At 40.5% G+C, this 12,205-nt stretch overlaps 1 protein-coding gene across 5 annotated transcripts in view; it reads right to left on the bottom strand.

Annotated features, from left to right (window-relative positions):
• Nucleotides 1–12,205, bottom strand: part of espn (espin) — a 44,025-nt gene that overhangs the window by 12,989 nt on the left and 18,831 nt on the right. For 2 of the 5 annotated variants that reach the window (XM_065961633.1, XM_065961631.1), the window contains 5 exons: nt 8,226–8,387; nt 5,523–5,757; nt 4,801–4,854; nt 977–1,122; nt 29–406 (listed from right to left, as the gene is read on the bottom strand). In XM_065961633.1, coding sequence (XP_065817705.1) covers nt 29–406; nt 977–1,122; nt 4,801–4,854; nt 5,523–5,757; nt 8,226–8,387 — 975 coding nt within the window. The remainder of the gene's footprint in view (nt 1–28; nt 407–976; nt 1,123–4,800; nt 4,855–5,522; nt 5,758–8,225; nt 8,388–12,205) is intronic. The other 3 variants (XM_065961632.1, XM_065961635.1, XM_065961634.1) reach the window with 3 other exon arrangements.

Below are 12,205 nucleotides of genomic sequence, written 5' to 3' on the forward strand. Positions count from 1 at the left end.
ACAGCCTTGCTACCTTCATCTTTCCTACCTTGCGTTTGTGCTCCTCCTCTTCTTGCATCTTGACTTGAAGTTTTCGTACCATCACCTGCCTCTTCCATTCAGGGATTGCTTTTCCCTGTTCATCATGAGTCGGCACGAGTGCCTCCACATCTGCAATGCTCATCTTCCGCCCTGACTCTGCTCCGGCCATGCAGCCACTGCTGTTACCATTGATCACTGAGTTGGAGGTCAGCTGCTCGTAGCTTGCAGAGGTTGACATGGTCCTGGCAGATCCCGAGTTAGTTGGACTTGGGCTCGGACTAGGGGTTAGTGGTGGGGGACTGACTGACTTATTGGATGGTGGGGGGGATGACGGCTTCGGTGGTGGACTACATGTGCGCGTCTCTGGTGGAGATATGGTATTGCCCTAGAGGAATAAAAAAAAAAAACAGGACAACAGAGATTTTTTAAACACTTTCCTTAGACACAGAGAAGGCAGCAGTCTGTAGAATGATGAACAATCTCATCACTTGTACACATCACAGTTTAGAAGGAGCAATGAAATGTGGCACTCTTCATCAGAGAATACAAAAAAAGACAGAACTCAGAATCTAGGATTTAAAAACCAATTGATGCCAAAATCGAGAACAGTTTCCAAACATATTAAAGCTTTGCAATTAAGAAACTCTGGGGTACAAATCCTAAATCATCAGTGAACTTGTTTGCATCCAATCAAATTCTGATAGATAAGGTCATATAGCAGGAATTACTGTGTCAGCAAGAGTCTGGAGATGCAACAGACGGATTTCCCTGATGCCTAATTTCTCGTTTTAAACTTAATAAAAACATTTTGTTGATTTAATTTGAGGGCACTCAAACCCACATGAAATGGACGATATGTTGAAGTTCTTCAAAGAGAAATTCTGAATCCAAATTTTTAAAGTGGCTGTAACATAAAAGTATCAGAAGTGGAGGAAGGCTGTGGACATGGACATACATTGTTGCCTGTGGGTCCACTGCTTGAATACACCGTGGTGTAGCCTTTACTGTGAGGTGTGGGCTTGAGGCTCTTCCCTGCTTTGATCTCTGCCAACAGCTCCGAGTTGTCTCCAGTGGGGGACATCATGTTGAAAGATTTTGTGCCTGTGGACAATAGAGCAGAAAAGTGAAACCCCGTAGAAAAGAGAGACGGAATAGAGGGAAAGAGAATCAGGGAGAGTGAGAGAGACATTGAAGAAGAGGGAGCAGGAGAAGGGTTGGGTGGCATTTCACTGATAAATATTTCACGCGATCAGGCAGGTAACAGTGCTGCCCTGGAGAATGTTGAGCAGTGATGGGAGATCATTACAAAGTACTGGGCCACTTTCTCTCATTGATAAGCTTGAAGATCTTTTTAGATTTGTTTATTTTTGGCTCCTTTCTCTATATACAGTATATATCTTGTGGATCAGAGTTTGCATAAATCTAGTCTATCAAAAGGATGACACCATTTGGAAACAATTGCTTTTCAGTAACTAAATGCCTTTCAGTCACACATTGAGCAACTGTTGCACAGAGCCGGGAATAGATGGGGGAGGAGCAATTTGAGCAATTCAAAAATTATTTCACTACAGTGAACTCAAAGAGAGGAGGCACACAACCCTTTTCAGAATGTCACCTGATGTATCCACAGCTAAGCTACTGCTAAACTTGTAACTTTTTCAAAGTAGCTTTATGGCAAAAAGTTTACATTCAGCTTTGAGACTAATCTACTTACAGTGAACAATGCAACAACTTCAGACTTCAACTATGACCTCTATTATACACGCTATTACACAGAAATGTTGTCTTGACCTGTTAAGGACAGACAACATGACAGAAATTTTAAATTTGTATTCGCTTACACAAGAGGCCATATTATTGTAAGCTTATCAGGCAATTATACAAACAAATCTAATTTGTTTAACAGTAAACTTCAGTGTCATTAGGGAATCATGAAGATATTCAATTCAATTCCATTTAAACAACTTTATTAATCCCTCTTGGGACAATTGGTTTGGAGCAGCTTGTACATAAAAAACATAAACACGGTGACACGACGGACAACAAATTATACAAAACTATGAAATAGGACCAAAAGAGGAAATACCAATGTTAAACAGACCGATAAGTAAACAACCGGGCTGAATAAAATCAATAAAAAAGTATGCAACATATGCAAGAATTACAATGTAGCTATTGCTTTAGTTTCAATGAATGAAGCAAAAGACTTGCTCAGATAAAGCATCATTATGTACACATTTCTATTTAAACAACAACTTCAACAATTTCTCCAACATTTCTAATTAAATTACTTAGGCCCAAATACAAAGAGCCAACAAGTACCTCACCTGTTCCAGAGAATGAGTGCCTCCAATAAATCGAAAATCCTTAGTCCCTTAATGATCTCTCATTTTCTACTTGGCAAAAGGGGACAAAATCCTCCTGTAGAAAAGGTTTCCCGTGAGGCTACAGCAACGGTTTAGCTGGACACAAACCCTCGCTAGCCTCCCACCCCTCCTCACTCTCCCTTGCTCTAGCGACGTCTGTCTCTCTCTCTTTTCTCTCTCTCTGGGAGGAGAGCCCGGCTTTCTATTAAAGACCCATCATCACAGTTGGGGGAAATCTAAAGGAATCACCAGTAACTTGAAGTGACAGCGAGCCACTGGCAAGCCGTCAAGGAATTAACTAACGCATGCACACGCACACACACTCATGGATATGGATGAAGTTAGCCTCCCGAGCGCACACTCATGCACAGCACACACACACACAATCAATCGTCAACCAACAGCTTGTTAGTCCGCCCTTCCTACCAGACCAATCACTGTAACAAGCTAGAGACACAGTTCAATCCTAAACAAACTCATGACATGCATACAGTCGCACCTCACACCGGATGAATTAGAAACCAAATGAATGTGCAGTTGTCCAAATCAAACTATGGCTTATGAAGACATTGTGGCTAAAATCAAACAGCTGCTGAACCTTGACAACTTTTCAGAGAACATGTGAATTTACACTTAAAAGGCTCCATTGTTAAGAAAAGTTCTATTGCAAGGGACGATGAATGCTACCAAAACTCTTTAAAAAACAAGTTCTTGTCAAAACCTCTTCCTCAAAATGTCACCAAATGAGTCACAACATATTTTTCCACAGCTTACCTTGCACCATTTCTCTAAGAAATCTTCATTGCAGAGTTCCACAACATATGTCCCCATATATGCTTCTCAATACAGTTAATATCCAATAGCCACAATCAGATTTGAAGGCTAAGAAATTGCGCTTGATGGAAGTTAACAACTGAATTAGACTAGACTGAAGTTGTCTGTTTCCATACACCTTTTGTAATTGTGCACCTGAGTGGACAGTTGTGTGTTTGGTGTTAGTTACATTGTGTTTAGGCAAAGGGTGTGGACTTGGCAGGCGTGCCAGATTGAGGGCAAAGGAGGGTGGAGCTGCAACATGTAGAGAACATTTGACAAACAGCCTCTCTAGGTGGAATTTAGAGCACAAAAGTTTGCCTGCTCTGGGTTAGAACTGAAGATTTGTAAATGGCCGATCTGTCACATGTCAAAGCATTTTAGTCCAGGATGCGACTATACATCCAGTGTATGCCCTTTTCTATGACAAGGTAGGGATCCCTCAATCCCATTAATCAATATAGAACAATAGCCCCAAGTGGGATTAGGAAAGTTGAGCGATTGATTAGGGAACTTCTAAGCCTCTTCAATATTGCGGCAGCATTTTCAATCACTTGATGTACTCAAAATGTGCATTCTCGCTGTAAACATATCTTGAACTACAAGATGTTTTTAAGGCTTTAGTTTAATACCACATTACTGCTTGTTTAGTTCCAGATTGACACAGTGAAATAATACATATATAACCCCATTTGTGTCATGTTCAATGTAATACATTTTATCTTCTTCCCGCTGTTCGTCAATTAAAACAACTCTTTTTAGCGCAGGGTGAAAAGTGGTTTAGTCTGTGCGCCCCATGTAAAGAGTATGTAGTCCTCAAAGCAGGTAGGTTCAAATCAGACCAGTGGCTTCTTTCCCGCATGTCATTCTCTACTCTCTCTCGCTTCCTATTTTCTGACTATATTCACTGTCCTGTCTCTCCAATAAAAAGGCACAAAAAGCTCAAAAATAAATCTAAAAATCTTGAAACAACAATTTCAATAGATGGAGCAGCACTGTGAGTGAGCCAGACATTCATCTTGAGCTGTTCATGCCATTAGTGAGAAAACACTACTGTTTTACTTTTAGCATTTTATTGCTGCTCTACCATTAGTCAGCAGGTGCAGCATGAACTCATACGACAACTGGATATTTCATGAAAATAGAGCCCTGAAATATGCAATAAATAGATTACAGTTTAAGCAGTGTGACTGTAAATTACTGCTATATGTTAAACCTCATGTTGCCATATTCACTGCTTGTCAGCTTTGAAAAAAAAAACCACTGACAATGAATGCTTCTGTAACTGAACCTTTGTTTTTTTTTATGTCTCTCCAGAAATTGTGCTCTAAATGAGAATTTACCCCATTATATAATGATGTTGGAAAAATGAAGTATAATCAGCATTTCTTTCCATTTTTCTTAAATGAGGCTGAGTTTTATATTTTAAAAAAAGAGACCAGGTGAAAAGTACGTATCCGTGGTTACGCTTCATTGTATGGTGCTAAATAAAAATTCACTGGTTGACTATTAAACACTTTTTCTGTTTTTCTTGAAACAAATAATCTTTTCTTGTTCATTCATTGTTTGCCTTAAAGACTAGCTGGCAAACTGTACTTACTTTTCATATGTCTTGGTGCCCCTCCCTCTGCCTGAGTGGCAGACATTTCCCCGCCTTGTGGTAGCAGCAGTGAGGACAGACCATGTCAGGCAAAAAGAAAGAGGAGGGGGGACAGAACAAGTAGAAACAGAAACAGGAGGAGAGGAGAGGGAGAAGTTCAAAGAGAGCAAAGAAGTATAGCCAAGATTAGCAGAAGAACAGTGTAGGTTTGTTAATCAGAAAAAGTAACAGGAATCATAAGTAACCACTAATCAAATAAAGAGTAAAAATCAAATGCTGGGGACATTTTAGGACTTGAATTGTATATGATGGAGAAACTTAATTAAAAATCTCCCTGGGACAAGAACAATGTGTACAGTGTAAGATAGCAGCATCCAGGGCACTTAAGGAAATGGCTGAACACTAAACCAGTTCTCATGGTAATGGTAGCCCTCCATCATTAATTTATAATAGCTTATTTAGGATGCTGGAGTCAGACTCAACACATCTTGACTCAGTGAGATAACTTGTGTCTATTAATATCTGGGGCTCTACATTCAGGGTAATTGTACAATTAAATGTTTAATCAGAAGATTCCCTACAAAAACCTGCAACGGTTTATTGCATTCCTTCTCATTATTTATTTTAAAGAATTTACTGCCAGGAAAAAGTAGGAAATGAAGGGGGGGGGGGGGGACAAAATGGCAAAAGAATAGAGAGAGGAAAAGTGTGGGGATTCTTACTTCCTGAAGAAGAAGATGGGCGTCGCTGGTTGAGGGAGTTGCACCTTGAAGAGTGATTCTGGCTGGGTGGCATCTCCGGGGGCAATGGAGGAGGTGGAGGGGGTGTTGGCGTGGGATTATTTGGAGGGAGCGGGGGCGGAGGTGGAGGAGGTGGGGGCCCGACTGATTCCTCTGTGGTGCCATTCTCAGAGTTTTGGGCGGAGCTGTCATTAGGTTCTTCCAATAACACAGAGCCCTGGGAGGGACAGAGCAGGATGAGTCGGCCATATTTAATCACTAGCTTGCTATTTTCACCTCTTATAGCAAAATTATTGACATTTTATTCATTCACTAAAATCATTATTATTATTATTCATTATTAAATGTTGAAGGATTTATGAGATTTTTTGATCCAGCAGATGTCGCCCTTGAGCACCAGCATGAAACCAAAACAACTGGCGCTGCATTGTTGTGTTAGCATGCTAATGCTAGCTATCTTTATTATGCTCGTATCTTCACACTGCATGTAAATTTACCTGAAATGAGCGTGATCTAGAAACACAGTTAAGCAGTGAGTACAGTATGTTATTCTTCTTTTCTCTAGTTCCTCAATTAAACAACCTTTACACGCGAGGGGAGGAGTCAGCCGGCCGTCCCGGCGATGTAAACAAACTGAAGATAGGACTCTGAAAACTCTGAAAGCATCACAGACAGTGGGACTCGGGTGTTACACCCATTGTAGACAGTCATGACTAACTGATTTATATTACATTTAAGTGTGAAAAATCACATATAAAGCCTTTAATATAAAATACAATTTAAAACCACTTAGAGTAAGTTATTCTAATCTTTTTATTCTATTTGTCAGCTCTTCATTTATGTGTGTATATAAATAAATAATAAAGACCTTTGTGAAACAACAAATAAAAAAAAACAAATCCAAATCCTGTGACTGTGATTGAGTCTTCTGTTTGCATTGGCATGCCAGTTTAATAAACTCCTGCTGGACTGGGAGAGCTTTACATTCTTCCACAGAGAAGTGACAGATGTGTGCAGCTCTTTAGATGTGTCCTCCCTCTGCTTCCTGTCGCCTTTAATCAACTCATAAAGACATAATACCCTGTCACTTATAACAGCTAATATGACCTAATCTCTAGGGGGGAATTCTGAGGGTAAACAGAGGGAAGAAGCCATCTGTCACTGCAAGTGATAGTGCTTTAACCCCAAGACCCTGCCCCCCCTCACCCACCCCTGCACGCATGTGTACGGCATGCGAGATACGGCACGCTCTGAAAGCGTGCCGTATCTCTGCTGGAAGCAAACTAATGGACCATGACATCTAATGTGACCCCGCCCCTTTACCAATCCTCAGGCGCGTGCTCCGCATTGTTCCCCCTCTTACTTTCAAAACCCCTCCCTAAGAGAGTTGGGGGAGGGCTGTGTCCAGATGGGTCTTGGGAGCACGTGCCATTTCTCCCGTTGATTAGCCAGTCCATCTGCTATGGTCCCTCTAAGGCCAGGAGGGGCCCCACTGAGGCTTTAATTGGCTCACACAGAATATCCCCGCTCCTGATACCCATAAGATTACAAGAACACCTCCCCAGGGACGTTAATGAAAGAATAACACACTCTATTCATTCAGCTTCCTGTGAACGTATGATGAAAAAAAAAAATCAATGGTCTAACCAGTCGTCTTTGTATCATGCAGTAAGAGACACAAGTTTTCCTTGATGTCATTTAATTTGATATGCGTGAGCTTTCATTGCATCAATGTTGTTTTCCCCATAGTCCCCAAATACCAGGGATAAATTAACTAATCAACCCTTTATTTTTCACACATTCTCTTGTTGACTGTAATGACATGTTTGTAGGTAAGTAACGTTTAATTGTCCTTTCTAAAAAATTAAAATCGCAAGAATTCTTGGATAAAAATAGAAACAAACAATGCGGGGGTACTGACAAGACGATCTAAGATGCACAACACTCCGACTTCCTTCCTTTAAGTCACATCGGGTTTTAGTTTTGTGTGTTTGTCCTGAGTATTAGTTATTTCAAGGATCTTACACAGTTGAAACAAGGGCGATTTAAATGACGTGGAAGTTTGTATCAGGTGGAATACAAAAGCTCAAGAGGACACAAGATTATGTAACATGCTGAGTGGCATGATGCAGTCAAACACACAGTCAGTGTGTTAACCAGAGGCCAACAAGCCATCACCGAGCCAGACCTCAGCATGACATAAACCTTTTATGGGGGGGGCTGAGTTGCCAACTCAAAACCCTAAACAGACACAAAAAAAATGTTTGTAATTAAAAAAAACTTTCAAAGACATCATCTGCTGCATGGATGATTAAAGCTGCACCAGATAATAAGGACATGACACCTAAGCTCCTGAGGTAGCTCGGCAGTAAAGACATTGTCTTACGTCTTTCATTTAAATACACTTCACCACATTAAACCTCTAAAGGAAAAAAAACAGGCTTTTGATAGCTGTGTTTCTGCAGCAATGAATGATATAAACATTACAACTTCCAAAAAAAGGGGCCATTTCCCTATCAGTCCAAACGTCCATATTTGTTGGTTCATGGTACTTAAGGTTTTTACTCATTGTTGTGGTCATCTTCCTAAATATAGATTGTTATTATAACACAGTGAATACACACGTTATGTATCATTGAGCCTCATTTAATACATCGAAGAATAATCAGCGGAGCTCTGATTTACCTCCTCATTGGGCGCCATGACTTTGTACCCTCGGGTCTCCGCTGTGTCACTGCCCAGGCTCTTGTAGTAGTCCCCAGTGCTGGGCTGCTTGCTGAAGCTCCTCGACTTCCTGTTTGAATCAACACGCCGCAGTTTGTCGTGGCTATCTCCAGGAGTCAGCTGCTTGAGAGCAAAAGAAAGAAGAGAAAGGGATGGAACTAGATTAAACAGCTTTGGTTGTTGGATCGCCGGTAGCATTGTGGTTAGTGCGCGCGCCCCATTTACGGAGGCCAGCCCGGGTTCGAATCCCACCTGTTGCTCCTTTCCCGCATGTCGTTCCGCCACTCTCTTTCTCCCTGATTTTTTACTCTAACCACTGTCCTATCTCTACAATAAAGGCGCAAATAAAATAAAATAAGACAGCCTTGGTGTAAGATTGGTATTTGCTTCAATCTGCATGTATGAATAGTCATAAATAGTTTTCTTTTGTTGAGTCTACGTTTGAAATGATTAAGTTGATGCTTTGTTAGAAATGGTCACTGGCACCTTCTTAAATATGAGGATTTAATGTAATACTCAACCTGATGTGAAGTTTTGACAGTTGGTAAGACAAAATAAGAAATTTGGAGACATCAGCTTAAGATCCTAAGATGTTCTCGTTTTACAGAGAAATCAATCAAGAACACTATTGCCATATTAATATGAAATAAAAAATCATTTGCAGGCTAAAATGAAAAGAGCTACTAATTAAAGGGTTGTAAATTCATTTTTGAGAATTCATAATGGAAAATATGAAACTGCTAAAATACAGATAGTTAAAAAAAAAGTGCCACTCATCTTGTAATGTGTGAAATAAAGACATGAAGGTATACCTACAGTGTATACAGTATCTAGTCAGAATCACTCTTCCACTATATGGTTGACAAACAATAGAATCATTGATTGTACTGATTGAGCATTGAATTGCAGACAATAGTTTTAATATGGCTCAACCTTGCTTCTACAATGAATGTTTCATTTGTTGGACAATAGACTTTAACACATACTTAGTAGATTTTGTTGCCAGATTAGCTTTCTCGTGACCAAAGCAGCCTTATTTGAATAGCGAACAACGCTTTAATTCATTTGCAGGAAAAAAAAATAGCATTTATCTTTCATTTAAGAACAGAGGCCAAGGAACCTGACCGTTCAAAGCATGCAACTTTTGCTCAAATGTAAGAGAGACCATTCTGCTCATAGATCAGGGTCAGAGGCCGCTACCCTGCTCCCTTCAGTTAAGCACTCTCTCGCTCTCTCTCTCTCTCTCGCTGCTTGGACATCCACAAAAGGATAGAAGAAGAAGAATATCTCTCGTTTATCACTCTTAAGAGTCCCTACTGTACGTTACTTTTAAGATACTTGTTGATCAGAATATTTTTTTCAGAGGAACCAGTCTCAACAGTGGATAAGCCGAGCTTGCAGTTTGAGCAGCAATAGCAACTCAAGAATGATGCTTCTTATTGAGTTCAATCTGTGAAGATATTTTACTAATGCAAAAAGCCTCTCATTTGCATTTTGCTCTGCTTTAAAAACTTTGCAATAGATTTTTTTTAACATAGGTAATACTTTTAATATACTACATGCATGAAAAGAGGGTGTAAAATGTGAGAAAAAGGGGCCCTTTTCCTATGTTTAATTCTTTTTTTAAATGACCACTCACTTTGAAGCACATCTCAGCCATCTTAGCAGAGTGCTTTGCTACTTTGCCTTTCAAATCAATGAACCAGCATAAGCCTTTGGTTCATTTACATTTCCTACTGCTGCAACAACCTCTTATGAAATCCAGTCAAGAGCCCTTAGACATCAAGCAGATGACCAATGTGAACATAAGCAGAAATCATTGACAGCCTCTTGCTCTTAGTGGTGTCATGTTCTGGGTTCTTATAAGCCTGTTTAGTTTTGTTGACTCATGTCTGCTGTCAAAGAAATGGTCCCAGAGCACTCATCAGATGGGAGGGTAATGTGAGCTGGGGGAGCGTCACAGATGGTTTGATTGTCATTCTCCAGGGAGGAGGAGGTCCAACAATGGCAAATGTACAAAGCATTTTATGTCGCCCCCCTCCCATCTCGGACACAGACATACACATATAGACAGACAGCCTCTCTTCCCATTGTACAGATCTGTCTGTCAGCATAAGGACTTTGTTCTATAGGTGTTTAAACAGTCTGATCTTTGTGTATACATTACAAAAGCCTGTCTAGCTCGGCTATGAAATAGTTTAACATTTCTTTGTGATTTAGATCAAGGATTATTAACTGCCACACACAGGGAGGCTTTAAGTGTTCTTTTAGGACAAAGAAAATGTTGCATGCACACTTTAAAACAGCATATAATAACAGCAGGCAAAAGGTACACATGTTAAACATGAGCATAAATGCTACACACTCAATGTCCAACACAGCAGCTCAAACAGCCCCAGACCAAAAAAATTAGCAAATTTTGAAAGAGAGCTAACATCATTGCTGTACTTTTTACCCTCATTTTTTTCTGAGAAAAAATAATAACAATTCTTTCTCCTATACCAAACTAACCTTATTGCAGAGAATCCTCTCCTGCAGCTCTCCTCCAGTCTGGACCACAGAGAATAGCTGTCACCAAATCCAGAGCGTTACCTCCTTTCGGCTCAGTGCTACGCCTGTCACTCTACCTGCCCTCTCACTTTACCCACAGGCCTCATCAATAACCAATCAGACCTGCCACAGCAGTGGCAATGATGTCACCACCAGCCCACAAACCAACCACTCCCCAACCCTATCCAGTACCTCTCTTATGCAAAACACAAAGACCCAGGTGCTGCCCCACTCCTGGCTGAAGGCTCTCAAATCTCTCAGGCTTTAAAAGTATTAGCATATTTTAGCCTGCAATGCCCTGAATTAGCAGCAAAAAACAGCAGGTCTACTAATCACTGAGAGCTCAAAGTCCATGTTTTCTGGAGAGATGACTGTAGGTTTTAAAGAATAGAAAACGTGCCATTTTTGTATGTACGGCTGCTTCACACGAGACATTTGACTCCAGTCAAAGCAAATACAGTAAAATGAGGAAAGAGAAGAGGCAGCAAAGAAAGCCTACATTGGTCTTAAACCAACATGCAAACAAGAGAATTTGAAACGTACTTCCTTTACCACTGCACTCAACTGCTTTCTTCTGTGTCTTTGTATGAGTCAATATTAGGAGTGTTTAAACAGGCTCTCTTTACGCTGAGCGGTAATATGGCTAAAGTTTGTGCAGGTTGGTCCACCTGATCAGCTGTACACTTGGATGAGGTTACTATTCCTTGTTTCTATAACGCCCAAGGTAGACTGTTTTTCCTAATGTATGTGGTAGACGGCGCTGATCCTGATTGTGTGCGTTTATGCTTGAGTGTTCATGTGTTCCAAGCACCAGCTTTTGTTCAATTATTAATGAGGGCGCGCCCTGTGCTGGTCACCTGGGTACCAACTCAGGGTGAGGGGCGGAGAGAAGCGGGGGTGGCACTAATTAAAAACTCTTTCCCTATATCAGAAGTGATGCATGCATCCTCTCACCCACCCACCAAAATACACACATACACACACGCACACACAGCTAACCCAGGAGACAGGACAACATGTTGTGGATTATACAACAGCTTACAAAAACTTACTTTGCATAGCATATCTTTAAACAAGGCCTATCTGTTTACATAATTCCTATTGACTTCATATCAGCGGGTTCTGCAGCTTGCTGACTTATACTGTTGTTACATTGTTCAGTGAAACAGTACAGTGCAACCTTTTAGTAAAGACAGTAAGACTGTCATACAGGTGTTTCATGAGGATAGTAATATTTTCAAAAAAAAATTCTAAATAATATTTACATGTAAGCCCTAAACACAAACTGTGATGCTTTTCGGCATCAGGTTTAACATGACTGTACCATGACGAGCCATGTTAACTGGTTTAAAGAGAACACATCGGACATTTTTTGTATCTCTATCCAAAAA

The sequence above is a fragment of the Labrus bergylta genome, chromosome 12 (assembly GCF_963930695.1).
Source record: "Labrus bergylta chromosome 12, fLabBer1.1, whole genome shotgun sequence".
NCBI classification, from domain to species: domain Eukaryota; kingdom Metazoa; phylum Chordata; class Actinopteri; order Labriformes; family Labridae; genus Labrus; species Labrus bergylta.